This window comes from Mustela lutreola, chromosome 11, assembly GCF_030435805.1.
Source record: "Mustela lutreola isolate mMusLut2 chromosome 11, mMusLut2.pri, whole genome shotgun sequence".
Taxonomy (NCBI): domain Eukaryota; kingdom Metazoa; phylum Chordata; class Mammalia; order Carnivora; family Mustelidae; genus Mustela; species Mustela lutreola.
The window spans coordinates 55,342,589-55,368,511 of record NC_081300.1 but is presented as its reverse complement, the minus strand read 5'-3'; the positions used below and the strand labels follow the sequence as shown (position 1 = coordinate 55,368,511).

General features: G+C 38.8%; 1 protein-coding gene and 1 pseudogene across 5 annotated transcripts in view; both read left to right on the top strand.

Annotated features, from left to right (window-relative positions):
* Nucleotides 1–25,923, top strand: part of L3MBTL4 (L3MBTL histone methyl-lysine binding protein 4) — a 452,666-nt gene that overhangs the window by 188,514 nt on the left and 238,229 nt on the right. For all 5 annotated transcript variants that reach the window (XM_059139212.1, XM_059139210.1, XM_059139213.1 and 2 more), the window contains exon 11: nucleotides 24,033–24,118. In XM_059139212.1, the coding sequence (XP_058995195.1) occupies nucleotides 24,033–24,118 (86 nt within the window). The remainder of the gene's footprint in view (nucleotides 1–24,032; nucleotides 24,119–25,923) is intronic.
* LOC131811090 (peptidyl-prolyl cis-trans isomerase B-like) lies at nucleotides 6,413–7,301 on the top strand (annotated as a pseudogene).

Below are 25,923 nucleotides of genomic sequence, written 5' to 3'. Positions count from 1 at the left end.
TGTTTTTTTTAAAGATTTTATTTATTAATTTGACAGACAAATATCACAAGTAGGCAGAGAGGCAGGCAGAGAGAGGAGGAAGCAGGCTCCCCGCCAAGCAGAGAGCCCCATGCAGGGCTCAATCCTGGGACCCTGGGGCCATGACCTGAGCTGAAAGCAGAAGCTTTAACCCACTGAGCCACCCAGGCGCCCCTAAGATGTTTTTTATTTCTAATGGTATATCTAAGGTTGCTGAGAGTGCTAAGGAAAAACCAGATATACACAATAAGTCAGATGCTTGGTTATTTAAAATATTCATCTACAGAATGATTTCTTATTTTTAGGAGGGACTCAACTGTGTCATAAAGGAGTTTCTTCTTATGGTGTTGGAGGGAACTGACCCTTCATGGTCACAGGACCACACCGGACCACAAGAAGCTTCCCATTTGATGTAGTGACATGTAAAATAAAATTTCAAGTAGAACAGCCATTTAATCAAAGTATGAGCAAGAGAGTGGAGTTTAATGAAAATATATGCAGAGGAAAAGTGAGCAAACATTGGGTGAAGACAGTTAAAGCTTAGCTGTAAATGAAATTGCTTAAAGCTTGTGATGAGTTATGATTATGCTAGCCTGTAGGTTGTGAAAACACAAGTGCCCAAAGATCTCAAGTCCCTATTAAGGGAGGAGAGGTTTGAAACAATGGATAGTAGAAGGGGCCCTGAGGAAGGATGATAGAATGCTGTGTACTTAGTCCACAAGAGGGAATTTGGACACAAGATTTTTAAAAGACCCACCAACCAACCCACATGGTCTTCACATATTCCCTCTGCTGTGACTAGGCTGGAAATAGGATGCCAGAAATATACGTAATACATTAGATGTCATATATATTTTATATTTTTTAAATATGTATTTTTAGAGTTTGAACATAGTAAAAAGAAATTAATATTGTCTCTACGAATGATTTGTTTCTGTTAGTAATTTAACACCACAACTTGTTAGCTGTAGTTATTTTACTTTAAGTGAATTTATATTTTAAGCATCATTTATGGCTATAGAATTTTACGTAAAATTTTATTTTATGGTGGTAATTACATTGTTGTCAGAAGAAAGTGTATTTGCTGTATTGGTTATAGCTTCTACGTGTGTGTGTAATTGCACTTCTGAGAACAATTAGGGTGCTTGAAAGTAGAACAGTGTTTGCTGATCTGTATAGTTGCCCCTAGTGTATAATCAGATTCTCATAGATTCCAGATAAAAGAGACTTTTCAGAGAGAGAGAGAAAAAAAGGTCAGTTTTCAAAATGTGCGAAGTATAAAACGTAAAGGTGCTTTTCACTGATATAAATTTAATACAAGGTGTTACATATTCAGTGTCTTTCTACAAAGGACTGAAAAAGTATGGGCTTCTATTCCTTCAGAAGTAGCAGTCTGCTGAAATTTTAGCTGAAGTTAGGAAATGACAAAAGGTTGTTAGGCAGACCCTTTGGTGTTTGAAGGAGAGAAGCTCCTTTCCAGAAGGTTTGCTGGGTCTCGTAGTGAGCTCTTTGAGCTTCACTTGGTTATGAGCCGGCCATGTTCTGTGAAGAGTCACTTCCTTATAACAGGGGGACAAGTCTCATCTCGTGTTGAAGTACAATCCCCTAGTAGCATAGTTTTAGGTGGCTCATGGTATAGCCAAGTCTGTACAGTTAAAATTAGAGCTGTCTATTAAAGAATATTAACTGGATTATCAGGGAAAAGTTATATTTTTTGCTTTTTCAGTTCCTTTGAATGGTATGGCTGAAGTAACTCTGATTGCTTTGTAGTATATGAAATTCCCGGTACTCTGCATTGCTTGGTGTGGCTTATTAACCAGTCAGAACAGTATTGTGAAGATTGTTTTCTCAACAGTGGGATTACTTGTATGAAAATCTGTGGTGCAGTTCGCAACAGGAGCCTCCATGCCATCCAGCCTCCTGCTCAGTGTGGGCGGGTGGACAGGAAGCCCTGCAGGAAGGTGATGGTTGTGTGGGCCTCTCTGACTGACAGCAGGACCATGTCCCCCAGGAAGGATGACAGCCCTGCATAGAGTGCCCTTCCAACTGCAGACCGCTGTTCCCATTTGAAGCATACTCTGAACCCAAACTCAGATTCAATTCAGCAAACATCTCCAGAGTGACTTCTGCGCTCCTAGAAGGGGGGCAACCAAATAAGTATAAAACATGATAAAGGAAGGGTTCTGTCTATTTCTATAACACACTATTGAGATGGAATTCACACACTATACAACTCATCCATTTATTATGTACAATTTGGTGATTTTAAACATATTTACAGAGTTGTGTGGCCATCACTGCTTTCAATTCTTCAAAAAGAAATTCTGAACCATTTTGCGTTTAGGCCCCAACCTTCATTCCCTTCTACCCTCTGTCTTTATAGCTGTGCCCATTCTGAATAGTTCATGTAAGCAGAATTCTATAACGCAGCCTTTCAGGTCTGGCTTCTTCACTTAGCATAATGATGTTAGAGTTCATCATGTTGTAATATGGATTGGCACGTCACTCCTTTTAATTCCAAATATTATTTTGTTGTATAGATAATCCACAATTTGTGTATCCATTTATCCGTTAATGGGTATTTGGGTTGTTACCACATTTTGGTTATTTTGAATAATACTGCTGTGAACATTTGTGTGAGAGCTTTTGCAAAAATGGTTCCAATTCTCTTGGGTATATACTTAGGAGTGGAGTTGCTGGGTCGTTTAGCAATTCTACATTTAACTTACTGAGTAATTGCCAGACTCTTTACCATAATTTTAATTCCCACGGGTGGTGAGTGAGGGCTCCAGTTTCTCTCTATCCTCGCTACACTAGCTGTCTGTGTTCTTGTCCATCACCATCACATGAAGTGTGAAGTGGAATCTTATTTTTGAATCTCATTTTTCTTGACTGCCCAGTATGACTTCACAATTTACCTGTTTTCATGGCAATTTTGTGAAGAGTTTGTCAGTTATTTCAATTTCATAGTGGAAGCCCTGAGGTTCAGCGAGGTCAGATAACTGGCCCTAGACATTTCATGTGATGTGAAGGGGATTAGGTGGCAGGCTCTGTGAGTAGATTTCCTTTACCTTTTCCTTTTCTCTGTGCTGCTTATAGTCCTATACATGGGCTTCTGACCATAATGAAAGGAACATTTTCAGTAGACCATTGGAAACACAGGAGAGGGACATGTAAGCTCCAACTCTGCATGTGGACATCTTCCTTTGGAAGCAGTGTTGGCATTCAGTTTTTGAAAGATGGGCAGACATTCACCTGAGAAGTGGAGTGGAAGGGAATGTTAGGTAGAAGGAATTATATGCACGTCTTTAAAAGAGAAATTCCCAGGGGTGCCTGGGTGGCTCAGTGGGTTAAAGCCTCTGCCTTTGGCTCAGATTATGATCCCAGGGTCCTGGGATCAAGCCCTGGTTGGGCTCTCTGCTCAGCGGGGAGCCTGTTTCCTCCTCTCTCTCTGCCTCCCTCTGCCTACTTGTGATCTCTGTCAAATAGATAAATAAAATCTTTTTTTTAAAAAAATGTTCCTGGGATTCTTGGGTGGCTCAGTTGGTTAAGCGGCTGCCTTTGGCTCAGGTCATGATCCCAGTATCCTGGGATCGAGTCCCACATCGGGCTCCTTGCTCAGCAGGGAGCCCGCTTCTCCCTCTGCCTCTGCCTACCACTCTGTCTGCTTGTGCTCACTCTTGCTCCTTTCTCTCTCTGACAAATAAATAAATAAAATCTTAAAAAAAAGAATTCCTGTAAACTTCATATTATGGGCATATGAGTAATGTGCTGGGCTGCAGGATAAGGAAGAGGGGGCAGGAGGTGAGAAGCGATTTAGAATGTTAGGCTCAGAATGAATTGGCCTTGTAAATGTTTCTATTTTGTTTAAAGTTGGAAATAATTTTAGACATTCAGAAGTCACAGTAACAAAACTAAACTCCCTTCCCAACCATTTGAGATTAAGTTGCCGAAATGAAAGTTTTACATCACCTGGTTATATCCTCTGTGAAGCAGGCATGCACAGATTTCATCAGGATCACCTGTATTTACTTGTCCTCTCTAGTGTTCTTTAATTTGCAATAGTTCTTCATCTTTCCTTGAGTTTTATGAACTTGACACTTTTGAAGAGTACAGGCCAATTTTTTGGTTTTTTTTTTTTTTTTTGTTGTTGTTTTTGTTTTTTTATCACAAGCTTCTCACTTTGGGTGTATCTGCTGTTTCCTCAGGAGTAGACAGATTATGCCCTGGGGAGGAATATCCCAGAAGCAATGCATCTGCCCAGGTGGTGCTGTGCTTTCCCTGTTATTGTTAACTTTGATCTTTTGATTGAAATGGTGTGTGCCATTTCACCACTGCAAAATTACTTTCTCCTTTTTGATTAATACATACTTGGAAGTGATTTTGATATTGTAATTATTCTATTTCTCACCTTTCACTCACTAGTTTTTAGCATCTTTTGATGTTTATTGGATAAATTAGTAATTATTATGATGTTTGCCAAAAGGTAATTCTCTAACTACATTATTTCCTCTACATTTATTAGCTGACTTAAGCTATCCTGTGACTTATTTGTTTATTCAGTTTTTTATATATAGTAACTGGAGTTGTGGATTCCTATTTTATTCATTGTGTTTTAATCTCTTACTATCATTATACAGGACCCTGGTGGGGGAAGGTGGGATAAAAGGACAGTGAGCAGAGTTTTCTTGGTCCTGAGGAACTGACAGTTTACTGAATTTATAAATAACTCTTATAGATGATAGCCAGGAGATTAGTTTAAAAAAAAAGTAGCATTTTTTTTCCTTATAAATATCATGCTCTAGAGTAAATACATTTTAATGTGATATTAAAAAGACACTCAAAGCAGAAAAAATAAACTTGCATATATTACTAATCATGGGATAGTTTTCTGGGGCCATCTGATAGTGTGTCATTTTACGTTATTGTATCTATGCCTCCGGGAGACATTCTCCTACCAGAGGTCCCGTAAGACAATGCCACGGTTCCTTCAAAAGGGTAATCCTGCCACTGCAGCATATTATATCATGTGCCTCTCTTCTTTAACTTGATTGCAAATCATATCATCATTTCCTCAAGGCTTTTCATGGAAAGCGAAATCTCTACACAATTCTACAGAAACGCTGTAAAGGGATAGTATTCTCTCTTCCGTAAAGAGTGTTGAGTCAGTGCTGTTCTCCTTATGAATCTAAGTTTATTTTACCACTGAATCCTTATACATAAGCACCAGTGAAGTAAAGCAGAGAACTTAGTATAAGTCAAACTTACTTAAAATAAGTGTTAGTTACATTTTTCTTTTCATAAAAGTACAGGAAAAGAATCAAATATAAAATGTAGTAATGAGGGGCGCCTGGGTGGCTCAGTGGGTTAAAGCCTCTGCCTTCAGCTCAGGTCATGATCCCAGGGTCCTGGGATCGAGCCCCACATCGGGCTCTCTGCTCTGCGGGGAGCCTGCTTCCTCCTCTCTCTCTGTCTGCCTCTCTGCCTACTTGTGATCTCTGTCAAATAAATAAATAAAATCTTTAAAAAAAAAATGTAGTAATGAATAAATTAAAATATTAATCTCACTACTCTATAGAGCTTAACCATTATTATTCTGTTATTTTATTTTTTCAATCAGCTTGTGTTTTTATTTGACTATATATTTAATTTAAAAATTAAAATTATAATCTTATTGTTCATACTACTTTTGTAGCCATTTTCCCCCCTTTTACTTGAAAATATAATTTGGACATACTTACTCTTCTTTAAATAGCCTTTGAAAACCTGACTATTAATGACTGCATAATTATCTATTATAATAGATACCACAGTTTATTTTGTTTTTTCTTTTGCATCAAATATCAAATTTTTCTAATTCTTAAATAACAATGGAAGACATCCTTTTAAAAATAGCTTTGTAGGGATGCCTGGGTGGCTCAGTTGGTTGGACGACTGCCTTCGGCTCAGGTCATGATCCCGGAGTCCCGGGATCGAGTCCCACATTGGGCTCCCAGCTCCATGGGGAGTCTGCTTCGCTCTCTGACCTTCTCCTCGCTCATGCTCTCTCTCACTGTCTCTCTCTCAAATAAATAAATAAAATATTTTTAAAAAATAGCTTTGTATATTTGTTATTACTTTCTTGTTATTGTAGTGGAATTAATGGATTACAGAGGATAGAAACAATTTTTAAGCATTTGATAAATACTTCCAGATTACCCTCTAGAAAGTTTTTTCCTTCCAGCAATAATATTAGAAAATTCAGACATGAAAAAGAAAAAAATGGAACAAGACCCCAGATCTCTCAAAATATAGACACAAATTTTCTTTGAATGTTGTATTAGCAAGAATTATTTTGTTTTGTTCACTATTTATCCAAACATAAAATAGGCAGTAAATCACATTTAAAAATATTTAAAATAGGCTGCGCCTCTCTGAGCAGAACATGAAGGTCCTCTTTGCCGCCGCCCTCATCGTGGGGTCCGTCTTCTTCCTGCTGTTGCCAGGTCCCTCCACGGCCGACGAGAAGAAGAAGGGGCCCAAAGTCACCGTCAAGTACTTTGATCTGCGAATTGGAGATGAAGATATAGTCAAACTTACTTAAAATAAGTGTTCCAAAATAAGACTGTTCCAAAAACAGTGGATAATTTTGTGGCTTTAGCCACGGGAGAGAAAGGATTTGGCTACAAAAACAGCAAATTCCATCGTGTGATCAAGGACTTCATGATCCAGGGTGGAGACTTTACCCGGGTAGATGGCACTGGAGGAAAGAGCATCTATGGTGAACGCTTCCCTGATGAGAACTTCAAGCTAAAACACTACGGGCCTGGCTGGGTGAGCATGGCCAATGCAGGCAAAGACACCAATGGCTCCAAGTTCTTTATCACGACGGTGAAGACAGCCTGGCTAGATGGCAAGCACGTGGTATTCGGCAAAGTTCTGGAAGGCATGGAGGTAGTACGGAAGGTGGAGAGCACCAAGACCGACAGTCGGGACAAGCCCCTGAAGGATGAGACGATTGCAGACTGTGGCAAGATCGAGGTGGAGAAGCCCTTCGCCATCGCCAAGGAGTAGGGCCCCCGGGACCTCTTCCCTTTGAGCCACCATCTGTGCAGCCCTGTTGCCTTCCCCTGGGTGGAGACCGGCTACCGCAGGGTTTCGTGCTGCTCTGGCCCCAGTGCCGGCCTCTGACAGAGTGGACCCCTCCCCGCACATTCCGCAGGCCTACCTACCGGCCTGGTTTTGTAACAAAGTCCTACCAATGCTGACCAATTAAAAAAATATATATATTTAAAATAACATAACTCATACACAGGTTGAATCAGTAATCAGAAATCTCCCAACAAAGAAAAGCCTTGGACTTGATGTCTTTGCTAGTGAGGCAAAGCCCTGGGCTTTTGTTTGTTTGGAGATTTTTAATGACTGTTTCAATCTCCTTACTGGTTATAGGTCTGTTCAGGCTTTCTATTTCTTCCTGGTTCAGTTGTGGTAGTTTATATGTTTCTAGGAATGCATCCATTTCTTCCAGATTGTCAAATTTATTGCCGTAGAGTTGCTCATAGTATGTTCTTATAATAGTTTGTATTTTTTTGGTGTTACTTGTGATCTCTCCTCTTTCATTCATGATTTTATTTATTTGGGTCCTTTCTCTTTTCTTTTTGATAAGTCAGGCCAGGGGTTTATCAATTTTATTAATTCTTTCAAAGAACCAGCTCCTAGTTTTGTTGATTTGCTCTATTGTTTTTTTTTGTTTCTATTTCATTGATTTCTGCTCTGATCTTTATGATTTCTCTTCTCCTGCTGGGCTTAGGGTTTCTTTCTTGTTCTTTCTCCAGCTCCTTTAGGTGTAGGGTTAGATTGTGTACCTGAGACCTTTCTTGGTTTTTGAGAATGGCTTGTACCGCTATATATTTTCCTCTCAGGACTGCCTTTGTTGTGTCCCACAGATTTTGAACCGTTGTATTTTCATTATCATTTGTTTCCATGATTTTTTTCAATTCTTCTTTAATTTCCCGGTTGACCCATTCATTCTTTAGAAGGATGCTGTTTAGTCTCCATGTATTTGGGTTCGTTCCAAACTTCCTTTTGTGGTTGAGTTCTAGCTTTAGAGCATTGTGGTCTGAAAATATGCAGGGAATGATCCCAATCTTTTGATACCGGTTGAGTCCTGATTTAGGACCGAGGATGTGATCTATTCTGGAGAATGTTCCATGTGCACTAGAGAAGAATGTGTATTCTGTTGCTTTGGGATGAAATGTTCTGAATATATCTGTGATGTCCATCTGGTCCAGTGTGTCGTTTAAGGCCTTTATTTCCTTGCTGATCTTTTGCTTGGATGATCTGTCCATTTCAGTGAGGGGAGTGTTAAAGTCCCCTACTGTTATTGTATTATTGTTGATGTGTTTCTTTGATTTTGTTATTAATTGGTTTATATAGTTGGCTGCTCCCACGTTGGGGGCATAGATATTTAAAATTGTTAAATCTTCTTGTTGTACAGACCCTTTGAGTATGATGTAGTGTCCTTCCTCATCTCTTATTATAGTCTTTGGCTTAAAATCTAATTGATCTGATATAAGGATTGCCACTCCTGCTTTCTTCTGATGTCCATTAGCATGGTAAATTCTTTTCCACCCCCTCACTTTAAATCTGGAGGTGTCTTCGGGCTTAAAATGAGTTTCTTGGAGGCAACATATAGATGGGTTTTGTTTTTTTATCCATTCTGATACCCTGTGTCTTTTGACGGGGGCATTTAGCCCATTAACATTCAGGGTAACTATTGAGAGATATGAATTTAGTGCCATTGTATTGCCTGTAAGGTGACTGTTACTGTATATGGTCTCTGTTCCTTTCTGATCTACCACTTGTAGGCTCTCTCTTTGCTTAGAGGACCCCTTTCAATATTTCCTGTGGAGCTGGTTTGGTGTTTGCAAATTCTTTCAGTTTTTGTTTGTCCTGGAAGCTTTTAATCTCTCCTTCTATTTTCAATGATAGCCTAGCTGGATATAGTATTCTTGGCTGCATGTTTTTCTCGTTTAGTGCTCTGAAAATACGATGCCAGCTCTTTCTGGCCTGCCAGGTCTCTGCGGATAAGTCAGCTGCCACTCTAATATTTTTACCATTGTATGTTACAGACTTCTTTTCCCGGGCTGCTTTCAGGATTTTCTCTTTGTCACTGAGACTTGTAAATTTTACTATTAGGTGATGGGGTGTGGGCCTATTCTTATTGATTTTGAGGGGCGTTCTCTGAACCTCCTGAATTTTGATGCTCGTTCCCTTTGCCATATTAGGAAAATTCTCCCCAATAATTCTCTCCAGTATACCTTCTGCCCCCCTCTCTCTTTCTTCTTCTTCTGGAATCCCAATTATTCTAATGTTGTTTCTTCTTATGGTGTCACTTATCTCTCGAATTCTCCCCTCGTGGTCCAGTAGCTGTTTGTCCCTCTTTTGCTCAGCTTCTTTATTCTCTGTCATACGGTCTTCTATATCACTAATTCTTTCTTCTGCCTCATTTATCCTAGCAGTGAGAGCCTCCATTTTTGATTGCACCTCATTAATAGCTTTTTTGATTTCAACTTGGTTAGATTTTAGTTCTTTTATTTCTCCAGAAAGGGCTTTTCTATCTCTCGAAAGGGTTTCTCTGATATCTTCCATGCCTTTTTCGAGCCCGGCTAGAACCTTGAGAATTGTCATTCTGAACTCTAGTTCTGACATATTACCAATGTCTGTATTGTTTAGGTCCCTAGCCTTTGGTACTGCCTCTTGTTCTTTTTTTTGTGTTGAATTTTTCTGTCTTGTCATTTTGTCCAGATAAGAGTATATGAAGGAGCAAGTAAAATACTAAAAGGGTGGCAACAACCCCAGGAAAATATGCTTTAACCATATTAGAAGAGATCCCAAATCGTGAGCGGGGAGAAAGGGGATAAAAAGAAGTTCAAAAAGGATGAAAGAGAAAAAGAAAAAAAAGAAAAGAAAATAATTAAAAAAAGAAAACAAATAAGAAAAATATAAAAAAGAAAAAATATATATATTACATGAACTAGTTAAAAAACGTTAAAAAAGAAAATGGTTGAGGAAGTGGTGATGCAACATGGGGGCTTAAGTGGGTAGGAGAAGAATAAATGAAACAAGATGGGATTGGGAGGGAGAGAAACCATAAGTGACTCTTAATATCACAAAACAAACTGAGGGTTGCTGGGGGGAGGGGGTTTGGGAGAAGGGGGTGGGATTATGGACATTGGGGAGGGTATGTGCTTTGGTGAGTGCTGTGAAGTGTGTAAACCTGGTGATTCACAGACCTGTACCCCTGGGGATAAAAATATATGTTTATAAAAAATAAAAAATTAAAAAAAAAAAAGAAAAAGAAAATGGTAAAAGTTAAAAAAAATTTAACCAGAAGGCGAGAAAAAAAACAAAAAAAGAGAAAAAAATTAAATTAACTGCAAGACTAAAAAAAAAATCACAGGGAAAAAGTCATGAGTTCCGTGCTTTGCTTTTTCCTCCTCTGGAATTCTGCTGCTCTCCTTGGTATTGCAACCGCACTCCTTGGTAGGTGAACTTGGTCCTGGCTGGATTTCTTGTTGATCTTCTGGGGGAGGGGCCTGTTGTAGTGATTCTCAAGTGTCTTTGCCCCAGGCGGAATTGCACCACCCTTATCAGGGGCCGGGGTGAGTAATCTGCTCGGGTTTGCTTTCAGGAGCTTTTGTTCCCTGAGCACTTTCCTTAGAGTTCCGGAGGACGGGGAATACAAATGGCGGCCTCCTGGTCTCCGGCCTGGAGGAGCCGAGAGCCCAGGTCCCCACTCCTCAGTGCGCTCTCAGAGAACAGCGCCCAGTTACTCCCGTCTGCCTGACCTCTGGCCGCGCTCCGAGCTCACCGAGCCTGGGACCGGTTCAAGGTAACACCGAGCTGTGAGCTTACTGTCGGCTCTGTCTCTGTAGCCGGCTTTCCCGTTCCAATACTCGCAAGCTCTGCAACACTCAGACACCCCCGATCCTTCTGTGACCCTGCGGGACCTGAGGCCACGCTGACCCCCCATGGGCTTCACCCCGGTTTAGCCTCTGGAGCGATGTCCCTCAGCGGGACAGACTTTTAAAAGTCCTGATTTTGTGCGCCCTTGCTCTGCCGCTTGCCGGGAGCCGGCCCCTCCCCCCGGGGTCTATCTTCCCGTCGCTTTGGATTCACTTCTCCGCCGGTCCTACCTTTCAGAAAGTGGTTGTTTTTCTGTTTCCAGAATTGCTGTTCTTCTTCTCTTCGATCTGCCGATGGATTTTCAGGTGTTTGCAATCTTTAGATAAGCTATCTAGCTGATCTCCGGCTAGCTGAAGTAGTCTCAGTCTGCTACTTCTCCGCCATCTTGACTCCATGTTTCCATTATTTTTTTCCTTGGAACTTCAGCTCTTTGATGGGTTCTAGGAAATTTATAATTTTTCAGAGTATCTGGGTGTTTCTCATTATTGGAGACTGAGTAACAGTCTTCTGTAGCTTTCTACATTCTACACAGAAATGGCATTCACCCTTAGTTTCCAATAACATTCTTATTTTATGAATCTTATCTTTCTAAGGATATAAGTTAGAGGTTCATCTATATTTTAAATCTACTGGTTTAAATCTTCTGTTCCTTATATTGTCTCTTTTCTCAATTTTCTTTTTTATAAATCGTTTTTGCTTGTTTTAGTATTTTATTTATTGGGTTTTTCAGATCTCTGGTGAATCTTAGTTGTCCTTTCATTTTTTAGAATAAAGTCCTGAGAAGCAGAGTAAAATCTCTGGGTGCTCTAATGGAGCTTCTGAAATTTAGTGTCCCTGTGTGGTGCTGAGATGTTAGCCAGAATTAGAGGATGCCCCAAAAATGTCATAACTAGGACTTTTGGGTCAGTTCCCACAGGAGAGTCTCCTTCTTCCTCCTGACTGAGGTGTGTATGTGGTGGGTGGTGGGGAACGAGATCGTGGGAGTTGTTGAGACTGGGGAAGAGGGCTGCCTGCAAGTTGAGATCCAGATACTGCAAGTAGCCATTGTTCCATGAATAGACTTCGTCACTGTGTAAGATCCCAAAGTCTATAACTTCTTTGTTTCAATTTGTCCAGAGACTAAATCCTCCAGCCTTTCCTTAATATCAGAGTGATAGTTGCCTGGTTGTATGGGGCAAGGAGGATGATCTAATGTGCCTGACAGTTTCTGTTAGGAGTTTAATAAAGTTAACAGTTAGCTCCACACTGCTGCTTTCAGAAGTATCTGATGCCTGCAGCTCCTGAAGAGTTCCAGGGTTCTATAACATAAATTAATTTGCTCCATTAACAGATTTGTTTTAGCTATCTCAGTGCCATGAAGTCAATTCTCACTCGTTTCCTTTTCACACTTCAGGGATTTCTGTTGACATTTCTCATCTGCTTTTGTCTTTTTACCTATTCTCAATGTGGCTTTATATCCTTGTACTGGTATTGTATTTTGTATTTATCTATTTGTAAACTGTATTTTATTTTTCCTATTTTTAAAAACATCATGTTTCTCTTTCCACTCAAGTTAGTTACTCCTCTGAAGGAAATCACAATTGGTGCTAAACCTTCTGTATTAATTATCATAAACTAACTAGCATATCAAATGACTCCAAAATTTTAGTACCTTAACATGTTAAGAATTGATTTCTTGTTCCTCTAATAGTATAATTATAGTTAGTTCTGCCCCATGTAATTGTCTGGGGACTGGGGATTCCCCCAGGTCCTTGGAGATCCTTTGGCAAAGGCTGAAAATGGAAAACGAACTGATGTTTGCACATGAGATAAATTTAGGGGCCCAACTCAGAAGTGGCTTATTACATCATTTCCACTCACATGCATGGGCCTGAACTCAGTTACATAGCTACACTTAACATCATGGGAGTCTAGGAAATTTATTTTCCCAAGAGGAAAAGAAAAAGTGGTTGAACTATTAGCAATCCTATGCTCTCTATATTTGTTAAGTCTCATATGATTACATATACATGTACACATACATATATATCTATGTATTTATGAACCCCTATCCTTTTAAAATAACTGCTTGTGGAAAATGGGATTATATTATATACATAGTTTCCATTGTCTTTTTATCTTGTTCAGATGTGTCTAATGGCAAATCTCTTCCAACTCATTTGGTATAGTTCTGATTCTTTTTAAAGGCTGTATAATATTCCATTATGTGTTGCATCAAAATTAATTCAGCATTTTCTCTGTTGATAAGTATTCATTTAAAAATGCCTTTACTGAGGGAGGAGGGGCAAGATGGCAGAGAAGTAGGAGACCCTGTTCAACAGATCCCCTGAAGTGAGCTAAATATCTACCAGAACACTCTGAACACCCATGAAATCAGCCTGAGATGTAAGATTATACATTTCTGGATCTCTACGAGGCTAGGAAATCATCTGTGGAGAGGTTAAGTGGAGTGGGAATGCTCAATATGTTATTGAAGGATAAACAGAGGGGAAAGGGAGCAACCAGAAGCGACTTACTAGAAAGTAATATCCCAGTATGAAAGTGCCCTGTGCTTGGGAAACAGCATTAACTTGGGGTCTGGTTAAAAGCACAAAAAAGAGCAAAAAGTCTTAAGGGGCAAGTGGTGGAAATAGGTGGCCATGGGCATGGTCCTAAGCCCATGGTCTCAGGACAGTCACAGCCAAGGACCACCTGTGCCTAAGAGAATCCAGTGGGAGCTCCAATCCTCCTGGGCCCATGGCTTTCCACTGATTGCACCACCACTTGGGCTGGGTGCACCTTCGCTCTCCCATGAGAGAGCCTGGTGGTGTGGGTACTGGCTGGTGGTCCCTGAACCGGCAGCCTTCTGTAAACTGCACCTGCTGGGTTGTGGGCATGGATCCCAGATAGCAGTCCCAACAGCCACCAGGATTGGGTTCCCCCAGACCAAAATTGCCTGTGGTTTTAGTGGCACATGTTACAGAGACAAGTGGGGCCTTTGGCAACCCCTGAGATGGTGGCTGTGGGTGTGCACCACCCATGGGAGGTTGTGGTGCTCAGAGGAGATTGCAGAGGGGAGTATGTGTGTTCTGGACCATCTGGAGGAGAGTCGACTGAGGCTTCTCTCTGAGGTGGAGGACTGGGTGTGGACAGTTTACTTTTTGTACTAGCCCTCTGAAAAGGGGGGTGTAGCTGCCCAAGAACAAAACCCTCCAGAGAACAAAACAACTTGAAAAAATTGGTTTCCACAGAGTCCCCCTGCTAGGGGGCAGGGCGACTCAGCCCAACCAAGAGTGACTGAAAAAGAACACGGTAGGCCCCTCCCCCAGAAGACAAGCCAAAAGAACAAGAGGAAAATAACCACAGGTTCCCCATAAAACTGTAAAACCCCAACATCAGGAGAAACCAATATAATAAACCCTGGTATTGCCCCCCCAAACCTATATATTTCATAGATACAACTTTTTTTTTTAATTAGTTCTCACAATTCTTATTCTTTTATTTTTTAACCTACTCACCATTACAAATAGATATTTAATATACCATATTACATAGTAACTTTTTAACTTAATCATTTTTCATACATATAACTGGGTTTTTTTTTCTTTTTCTTTTTTTTTTTTTTTAAATATGTATAGACATAAGCTTCAAGGTAATCCTTTTTCCCTATTCAATACTATCTCTGTCTATAAATCAGTTTTAATTTCCCTGTATCTCTGGAAAGTTGAATCCTTTAACAAAGATAACAAGATACACCCAGGAAGTACTGAAATAACCTTCCTTGCCCATATCAAGGACTTATCATCACCTTCCTATCTTACTCTTATGTCAGTGTTTCCATGTATTTGTTTTTGTTTTTATACTATATAACTCTTACTCTTGGGGTTCATTTTGACTGGTTTTTCTTTTCTTTTTCTTTCTTTTCTTGTTCTTGTCTTTTACTTTTGCTGATCTTTTTGTTTGTTTTTGGTTTATGTACCTTATAAATCTTTTGGGATTCACTTTGCTGGATTTTTTCTTTTCTTTTCTTTTTTTCCCCTCTCTTTTTTTCTTTCATCTTTCTTCTTGGTGGTCACTTCCAGTTGTTCTGAAACTTTCCAAGGGACACCTTGACTGGATCATGGTTGATGTATTCAGCTATACATCCCCTTAACCACTTCTCACCAAAATGACTAGGAGGAATAACCAACAGAGGAAAAAAACCATAGACTGTGATCTCTGCCACAGAACTATTGGATACGGACATAAACAATATGTCAGGAATCGAATTCAGGGTAAAAATTGTCCAGGCAATGGCTAGGTTGGAGAAGACCATCAGTGGCAACATAGAATCTCTAAGGGCGGAAGTGAGCGCCAATCAGGCAGAAGTTAAAAAAAAAAAAGAAGAAGAAGAAGCTATTAAAAGATCCAATCTAATCTAAATACTCTAACAGCTAGGGTAACTGAGGCAGAAGGTTGAATTAGTGATCTAGAAGACAAACTGATGGAAAAGCAGGATCAGGAGGAGGTCTGGAAAAAACAACTTAGAAGCCATGAAAACGGAATTAGGAAAATAAATGACACCATGAAACATTCCAGTGTCAGAATTACTGGGATCCTTGAGGAAGTGGAGAAAGAGAAAATACTAGAAGATACAGTTGAAAAATACTGGATGAAAATATCCCTAATCTGGGGAATGGAACAACTGTTAATGTCTTAGAAGCAGAAAGGACACCCCCACCCCAAGATCAACGAGTCTAGAAAGACATTCGGACACTTAATTGTGAAATTCACAAATCAAATTTTAGACAAGATATCTTAAGAGCAGCTAGGGGGAAGAGATTCCTTACATACAGAGGAAGGGCCTTTAGAATAACGTCAGACCTGCCACAGAAACCTGGCAAACCAGAAAGGGCTGGCAAGACATATTCAGGGCAATAAATGAGAAGAGCATGCAGCCAAGAATACTTTATCAAAAAAAAAAAAAAAAAAAGAATACTTTATCTAGCAAGGGTGCCATTCAGAATAGATGAAAAGATAAAGAGCTTCCAAGACTGGCAAGGTCTAAAAGATTACGTGACCACCAAACTGGCACTACAAGAAATATTGAGGAGGGGTTGTTCTATAACAGAAGAAAGAACCCAAGAGTGACAGAACAGAAATTTACAGAGACAATCTATAGAAACAAGGACTTCACAGGCAACATGTCAATAAAAACTTATCTTTCAATAATCAGTCTCAAAATGAACAGCCTAAATGCCCCCATAAAAGAGCACAGGGTTGCAGACTTGATAAAAAGACAGGACCCATCCATATGCTGTCTACAAGAGACACATTTGGAACCTAAAGATTAAAGATCAACTTCATAAAATCTATCTATGAAAAACTCACAGCAAATATAATTCTCAGTGGGAAAAAACTGACAGCCTTCCCATTGAGATCAGGAACACGACAAGGATGCCCACTCCCACCACTGTTGTTCGACATAGTACTAGAAGTCCTAGCAACAGCAATCAGATAATAAAAAGAAATACAAGGTATTCAAATTGCTGAAGAAGAAGTCAAACTCTCTCTTCACAGATGACATGATACTTTCTATGGAAAACCTAAAAAACTCCACCCCCAAACTACTAGAAATCATACAGCAATTTAGTAATGTGGCAGGTTACAGAATCAATGCACAGAAATCAGTTGCTTTCTTATATACTAGTAATGAAAATATAGAAAAGGAAATTAGAGAATTGATTCCATTTACTATAGCACCAAGAACCATAAGATACCTTGGAATAAACCTAACCAAAGAGCTAAAGAATCATACTAGAGGAATTACAGAACATTCATGAAAATAATTGAAGAAGACACAAAAAGACAGAAAAACATTCTATGTTCATGGGTTGGAAGAATAAACATTGTTAAAATTTCTGTACTGCCCAGAGCAATCTATACTTTCAGCATCATCCTAATCAAAATTCAACTGGCATTCTTCGAAGTGCTAGAAAAAAAAATCCTAAAATTTGTATGGAACCAGAAAAGACTCCAAATCATTAAGGAAATGTTCAAAAAGAAAAAGCTGAGGGCATCATGTTGCCTGATTTCAAGCTTTACACCAAAGCTATGATTACCAAGACAGCATGGTACTGGCACAAAAACAGATATATACACCAGTGAAACAGAGTAGAGAGTCCAGATATGGACCCTTAACTCTATGGTCAAATAATCTTTGACAAACCAGGAAAAATATGCCAGTGGAAAAAAGACAGTCTCTTAAATAAATGGTGCTGGGAAAATTGGGCAGCTATGTATAGGAGAATGAAACTCAACCATTCCCTCACACCGTACACAAAGATAAACTCAAAATGGATGAAAGACCTCAACATGAGACAGGAATCTATCAGAACCCTAGAGGAGAACATAGGCAGTAACCTCATTGACATCAGCTACAGCAACTTCTTTCAAGATACGTCTCCAAAGGCAAAGGAAACAAAAACGAAAATGAACTTTTGAGACTTCATCAAGATCAAAAGCTTCTGTACAGCAAAGGAAACAGTCAAAAAACAAAGAGGCAATCTATGAAATAGGAGAAGATACTCACAAATGACACAACAGACAAAGGGCTGATATCAAAGATCTATAAAGAATTCCTCAAACTCAACACTCAAAAAACATATAATCATGTCAAAAAATGGGCAGAAGACATGAACAGACAATTCTCCAATGAAGACATACAAATGGCTAGCAGACACATGAAAAAAATGTTCGACATTGGCCATCATGGAAATTCAAATCAAAACCACATCGAGATACCACCTTACACCAGTTAGAATGGCCAAAATCAACAGGAGAGGAAACAAGTGTTGGAGAGGCTGTGGAGAAAGGGGAACCCTCTTCCACTGTTGGTGGGAATGCAAGTTAGTACGGCCACTTTGGAAAACAGTATGGAGATTTCTCAATTAAAAGTAGAGCTACTACTCTATGATCTTGCAATTGCACTACTGGGTATTCACCCCAAAGATACAGATGTAGTGAAAAGATGGGCCAAATGTACCCCAATGTTCATAGCAGCAGTGTCCACAATCATCAAGCTGTGGAAGAAGCCAAGATGCCCTTCAGCAGATGAATGGATAAAGAAGATGTGGTCCATATGTACAATGTAATATTACGCAGCCATCAGAAAGGATAAATACCCAACTTTTGCATCAACATGGATGGGACTGGAGGAGATTATGCTGAGTGAAATAAGTCAAGCAGAGAAAGTCAATTATACAGTTTCACTTACTTGTGGAACATAAACAATAACATGGAGGACAATAGAAGGAAAAGAAAAGTGAATTGGGGGAAATTGAAGTGGGAGATGAAGCATGAGAAACTGTGGTCTCTGAGAAACAAACTGAAGGTTTTGGAAGTGAGAAGATAGAAACATAGGTGAGACTGGTGGTGGTATTAAGGAGGGCCCATATTGCTTGGAGCACTAGGTTTGGTGCATAAACAATGAGTCTTGGAACACTGAAAAAAATAAAATTAAGATGTTAAAAATAAAAAATAAAAAAATAAGCCTTTACTAATATTTTGGTGGCATTTAGAAGGGGAATGGAGCTAAATGTATATGCTCATTTCTACATTTTTTTGGAAGTTTAGCATTCAGATTGGTTGTGAATGTATGCTAAATGCAAGATTATTTCCAGAAATAAAACTATAATAATTTATATTTTGAGAAGTAATGAAATGCAGTTTATAGGAGTAATGGCAGTTGGCTTCCATAGATTCTCTAGAATCATCAATTTGCTGGCTATATTATTAGCAAATATCTTAGATGTTTGAAGAGCACATAGAAATACTTTAGCAAATTATTTTTTGATACCAAATAACTATTTTAACTTCATAATTTCTTTGCAAAGCTAAAATTACATTAAAAATTTATAATATAAATAAATCTTGCATTTATTTGCAACATTAACTGTTAACATTTTTTAGGCACATAAAATTACTATATTTTAAAGGGCATTTTGCGCTTTCCTATGGATAGATTCTATTATCGTAAGGAATGTAAGGGTTCAGAGAAAAATGTGTATTATTGATTATCAGAACAGATGTTAAGTACCTACTAAGCATGAGACCCAGCTATGAACTAAGAATATAACAAAGAACGATATAGACATAACATGTAAAGATTTTTAGTTATGGAACATTACTCAGTGGAATCTGAGTAACATCACGTGTTACTCATCATGATGTTACTCATCATGTTAGTTGGTGAACTTGAGGGAGAAACAGAAAATAACCAATAGGCTTTCTATAATGTGAGGTACTGAGAGAGACAAACAGAGACAGAAAGAGAGGGAGAGACAGGGGAATATAGAGGAACAGAAGCAATTACCCCATCTTGAATGCCTGTCAATTACCAAGTACTGGGTTGGATTCGGTGCTGTGGGAGCTATGATCCTTTTGGAGCCAAGTTCTGCTGGGAGCTTATCCAGTATAGTCTGGATTTTTTTTTTTTTTGAAAGTGATTTCACTAGACAGAGAAAGAACTGTATTACCTTGTCTATTCCTAATGGACTTCATCTCAGCTTTGAGCAAAACAATCAATTACAAATAAGCTCCTATTGAAAAATACTTGAAGTACTGATAGTTTATCCAATAGATGGAAGTTCTCTGTGCTTTAGGATCTGACGATCAAGGAACACATCTGACATCCTGTTATAAATGTTAGGGAGTTTAACTTGTACTCTTTATTCAGAAAGGATGTTTTAATTTTGATTGAGATGAGCTGAACATGAGTCCAAGACTTCTAGTGTCTAAGGTACCATCACTGTGAGGTCAGTTTCAACCTATTTTTTGAAAGCAAAATTGAGTTCACCTGAATTAGGTTTAGCAGTAATTGAGACAACTTGCTGTCCTCATGTCTTGTATTTCTTTTGTACTAAATAGTGCTCCACTGTGTAGCACGGGCTGCTGGTGGTTCCATGATGTTAAGATCATTCTCGCAAAGAGCTGCTCCATGTGTGCAGAACCTTTTGAGTGGAGTCAGGGAGAACTGTGGACAGTCTACTACTGGGAGGCCTGGGCATTCGGAGGAGCTACTTTCCTGCCTTGTCAGAGCTACTGGAAACAGAGAAATAAATAGGCAGTGTCTGAGGGGCCCAAATAGAAAATCCACTCTCTCAAAATGATGCCCAAAGCCTCGGAGGGCTTCAGGAGGACTGGTTCCATGGCTCTCTTTCCTCTGCCGGTGCTTCCCCGTGGTCTTTGTGCCCAGCAGCCTACAGAACACTCAGCAAACCTCAGAACAACTCTTTAGAAGTCTGGGTTTCTGTAGCTCACTGGTCAGCAGAGCAAGGTGCTCACTTTGGCTTCGTTTTCTGTTGTCATGCCTCAGACAAGTCACTTGAAATGCCAGATCTCACTTCCTCATCAGTACAATGAAGAGTTAAATGAAGTGCCCTCTTAAAGCCACCAATACCCTGTCTGTGCTGACTGACCCTTCTCAGTAAGACTCTTGACACATCCTTTCTTACTGTTGATTATTAAACAGGACTATTGTCCATTACCTAAAAACTGCTTGTCCCAGGATGCCCAGAATTTTTGGTTCCTAGACTGACCACTGATATAATTATCATTGTCATGCTTCTCTGGGTTCCATGGGGCAGGTTACACAGACCAGAATGCCAGGCATTTAAGGGTTTTTACTGTTTATTCATGACCATAATTCTTTAGACTGTTCCAGTGGCAAAATTATGTTTCTTTTGAGGCTGTTGTTCTGGACGTAAAATAATGGAGAATGTTGTTATAAGAGTCTGTAACTAATCTGATGCATAAGTGGTTCTTTCTAATACAAGGGTAATGTACAGATGCCACAAATCAGATGCCCTTCCTTTGGTACTGTCCAGTCTCTAGAGCTATTTGGAATCTTGGCCGGTACCAGTGCTGGAGCATCGCGCCTCTGAACATCGGAACAAAACCAGAGGGCAAACAACTATATATCAGCGTTCCATTCATTATTTTGAGGCTAGACCAATATAATTTTGGCTCATGTATCTGTTGTTCATGGCCACTACAATATCAAATGCAAACTTATTAAGAAATACATTTTAGTCATTCAGCAAATATTTGCCAAGTATTTATTGAGTGATAATTACATACTAGACACTGTTCTAGACTCAGAGAAAGTAGCAGTGAGGTGAATAAATCCCTGTTGTAAAGCAGTTATATCCCTATAAAGTGAGAGAACAAATACGTAAAATATTTATATAATAAGTTAATTGGTTGTAAGTGCTATGGAGAAAAAATCAGGTTAATAAGGTTAAGAAAGGCACATGTATTTGGAGGGTATATATACAGGGAGTTCAAGGAAGGACTTACTGAGGATGTGATATTTGAGCAACAACTTAAAGGAGGTGAGGTTGGCAGTCCAGGGTCCATGGGGAGAACTTCCCTGTGAAAGAGAAGCAGGTACAGGTCCTCGAGGAGGGAGGAAGTTGGCTGTGTCCCTGCTGAAGCAGGAGCAGAGTGAAAGGGAGGTGAGGGTGGAGTGGTAAGGACATGCTTTTCCCTGAGTGATTTAAATAGCCCTTGGAATGACATGATTTAGGTATGTTTTCACTTACCTAAGTGAAAGTTAAGTTTCTCCATTCTTGTGCCCATACCCGTGTATTGTATCTTCTTCACGGACTTTTTCTTGACCCCCGGTTTTTGTAACTCCAAGCACTGAGATTGACCGCCATCTCTCAGCTTTTTCACATGGGGCTTTCTCATTGCCATCTTGGGAAGGCACTTTCAGACTACCCCTAATAGTCGGGCTGCTTCTTCTAAAACAGCTCCTAGCTCTTTAGAGAGGCTTCTCCTCCCTGGGGCTCGAGCTCTTCTACTCCACCACACCTCCTCCTCCCTCTGGCTGTCAGCTGGTTGCCTCATAGCTATCAAAACACCCCATGATCTAGCAGTTTTACTCCTGGATGCGTTCCAGCTGCAGTGTGTATCACCCAGAGAATGTACTAGAATGTTTGTAGCAGCACTTTCCATAATAGTTCCCACATCAAAACTACCCAAATGACCATCACCAACAAAATGGAAAAATAAATTGTGAAACCATCACCCAATGGACTACTATACGTCAGTGAAAGTAAACATTCTGCATACAGCAGTCCCCATGAACAGAGTGCCGAGCAAAAGCTGTCCACCGCAAATGAGCACATGCCATAGGATTCCATTTATACAAAGGAAAAAATGGAACTAGCTGAGCTAATCTTAGAGATGAGAGTTTCCCTTTGTGGAGAGGGGGTAGTGACTGGGAGGGCGCACAGTGAGGAGGTGGTGTCCTGGCTTCTGGTTACAGGGATATGTTAATTTTGTGAATAGTTTTCAAGCTGTTTACTTGATTTGTATATTTTTCTTTAAGTATATTTTATTTTAGTAGAAAGTTTAAATATGAAGAAAAAATTATCAGAAAGTAGAACACTGTGCAGAAAAACTGTTTTAATGATTTTAGCATATTGCTTCAGGCTTTTTATTTAAATAAAAAATAAACAGATTTTTTAACAATATAGCCATTTATATTGAATTAATGCATACTGATATTATACATTAAAACATATATGTCTATATCTGTATATACTTAAGAAAAGTTTTGACTGTTGATACTATATTAGGCCAAAAAGAAATCCTGAAGTCTTCAAACAGGAATTAGGCAGACCATGTGACATTCTGAAACTGAAATGTGATGAACTAGATACTATTATTAATATTTCAAACAACTATAAAAATTGGGGTCCCTGGGTGGCTCTCTGGGTTAAGCCTCTGCCTTCAGCTCAGGTCCTAGGATGGAGCCCCACACCGGGCTCTCTGCTCAGCGGGGAGACTACTTCCCCCTCTCTCTCTGCCTGCCTCTCTGCCTACTTGTGTTCTTTCTCTCTCTCTGTCAAATAAAGAAATAAAATCTTTAAAAAATTAATTAAAAATTAAAAAATAAATAAACGTCTACAAAAATTAACCTTTGAGATATCTCTTAAATAAATATTTGGCCAGTGACTAAATGAAGGTGACAATTACAGATCGTAGCAATAATTATTTTTGAGAAATAAAAGTGAGAAAAATAAATATGTTAGAAAAGTTTGTCCAGGTGTCTGAAACTGTATTCAAGGGCAACAATGATTAAGTTCATAGTCTTGAATGCTTCTATTATTTAAAAAATGAAAATAAATTAATTTTCTTTATAATTCAATTTGACAAGTAAAAACAATTCTAAGAGAAATATGAGGAAAGTAATAAGAATAAAGGCAGCATATAAAATAATTAGAAAAGGGAAATGAGTACAATAGAGCTGATGAATAAATCTAACTACTTATTCCTTTAAAGGAAAAAGAAAACAGCACAGTAATAGGTAACAAAATGTAATTAGGAATAAAATAACACAAATGTGAAGGGAAACAAGAAATCCAATTAGAAATTTTTTGAAACAGAGTGCTTTATGCCAGGTTATACCAATATATATATATTTAATTGCAATTAAAAATGGTAAATCTGGGAAATTACAATTACAGAGATGTAATTAAGAGAATAAAACCCTAATAGAGGCAGAAGTATTGGAGGAACTGGAGGTATGGGAGGAATTAGAAATGTGACCAGGGGCACCTGGGTGGCTCAGTGGGTTAAAGCCTCTGCTTTCGGCTCGGGTCATGGTCCCAGGGTCCTGGGATCGAGCCCCACTTCGGGCTCTCTGCTGGGCAGGGAGGCTGCTTCCTCCTCTCTGCCTGCCTCTCTGCCTACTTGTGATCTCTCTCTGTCAAATAAATAAGATCCTTTTTAAAAAAGAAAGAAAGAAAGAAAGAAAGATGACCAGTTCATGGTCTGAAGTCAGACAGTGATTCTGAGTTTTTTTTTTTCAAACTTCCAAGAAGGACTTCTGGGTGTAACCTTGCTCTGCCAAGTATGCACAGCATCATTTTACCTTGGCTTTGTTGGGTGAATGAATGAACCAAGGAATGAGAGCTCCCTTTAACCTCCCTCTCAGAGGTGCAAATAAAGTTAGGTAATGTATGTGAGGTTCTTAGCTATGTACATGGAAATCAAAATGTCAATGTGTAATCTTTTGATATGTGTATATATTTTTTCAGGTTATCCTGATCCAGAAAATTTTTCCTGGACAGAGTATCTGGAAGCTACTCAAACAAATGCTGTTCCTGCCAAAGTTTTTAAAATGGTAAGTTTGTATCTGAGTATACTCTCACCTTTAAGCAATATACATGTTGACTTCATTTGACAGTTTTTAAATTATTCTAGATTTTTTCTTTTTAAAGTTGAGTGTAATATTCATAACCAATTTGCCTTGTTTTCAGTTAAAACTGCAAAGGAAGTGATTCACTTACAATGGTTCCTCTACACAAAAGTTAACAATGGTTTTCTTACTCGAAAATCCTGGTAGCCCACTCTAGTGCAGTGAAAGTCACCTCATTAACCTCAGAAGCTGGTGGGATCCTTCATTTCTGCCTGTATCCGTCCATGAAGTGGGAACTCTGTGCTCTCATAGTCTTGGGGACTATCTGAATGTTCAGGACACCATGATAAAATCAGTGAATTGTATGGAGCCTGTGTGTGTTCTAGTTTTATACATTTTGAGGGAAACATTGCTTTTAGCATTTGTTAGAACACCAGTTTTTAAGCTCAAATTTGTCCTTATACATTTATTCCAGGGTTGAACCAAGCATAAATTATTTGGTAAAAGACAGTGCATTGATAGTATAGTTAGAGATCTATATGTCTAAAGTGGTTTTCAAGTTGTTCCCTTTCAGCTGTGTGCTCCGGGCTTCCTGACTCATCTTTAATCAGTATTTTATATAGTGAGCTTCCACATACGATTTCATTTATGAAAAGTTTTCTAGGGATCACAAGGGGTTTGAAACAAAATGTTATTTCATTTAAAAAATGATTATACAGTAGGCTGGATTTGAAAAAGAAATGTAACCAAATTAAGATGGCTAGAAGTCCTAGAGCGCTTGGAAGGACATTGAGAATTGCAGAAACTCAATAAGCAGAATACCAGCTGCTTATATTATCTTTTTCTCTTTTGCTTTCTGTCAAAACTCATTTTACTTTTCCAAGAAGAAAATTACAAGAAAACAAAATTATGATTTAGTTACAAAGGCAACTTCCAGGCTCTGACAAAGGTTATTATGGCTTCATCTCAAGCTATATATCTTTGGTATCTGCACTATGAAACTGTTACCTTTCTTACTGGGACAGTGACCTTGGGGAGATCGGAAAGATTTTCAAGCATCAAAGGCCTAATTATAGTCCGTGTACTCCATTTAGTAGGTGTAATAATGCATTTTGGAAGAAAATATGCTTCCACAAAAGCTGGAGAGAAACAGATGAGGTACTGGGGAAATATTTAACTATTACTCATGAATCATGAAGGTTTTATTTTTCTAGTGTCATTTCTAGATTTGAGGAATTCAATGCAGTTTCATTTGTAGTGAAGTCAGGTGAATACTTTCGTATGTGATAGCTTTCGAAGTGAAATTTTTGCCAGCCTATGAACACTATCTGAGTTGTCTTTCAACTTTGATTTTGGTATTTAAATTTCCTTGGGGTCAGTGACTTCGTAAGTCTCAGTGTATTTTTTCCCATTGAGTTTTTTTTTTTTAGTGTTTTCTGAGTGTCCATCATTATAGACTCCTGGTTCCTAGCATTTTAAGAGTTGGAAGAAAGCTTGAATTTATTAATACAGTTTTTAACATACTTAGGTTACAGGTAAGTAACAAAAGCACAGGTTATGGTTTTAAATACATTGGGGTATGGTTTTAAAACAGTTTAACTGTGATAGTCATGCAGGTTTTATCTATTTTAAAATTTAGATTTATAAAGGATTATGTTTATACTTTCTAATTGTTTACTAAATAATTTTGTCTTTGGGCCACACACTCCAAAACTGGGCAGTGACAATAGTCAACAGTTTCTTAATTTATTAAGTTAATTTCAGAAAAAAAAACTTAACAATTAGTTAAT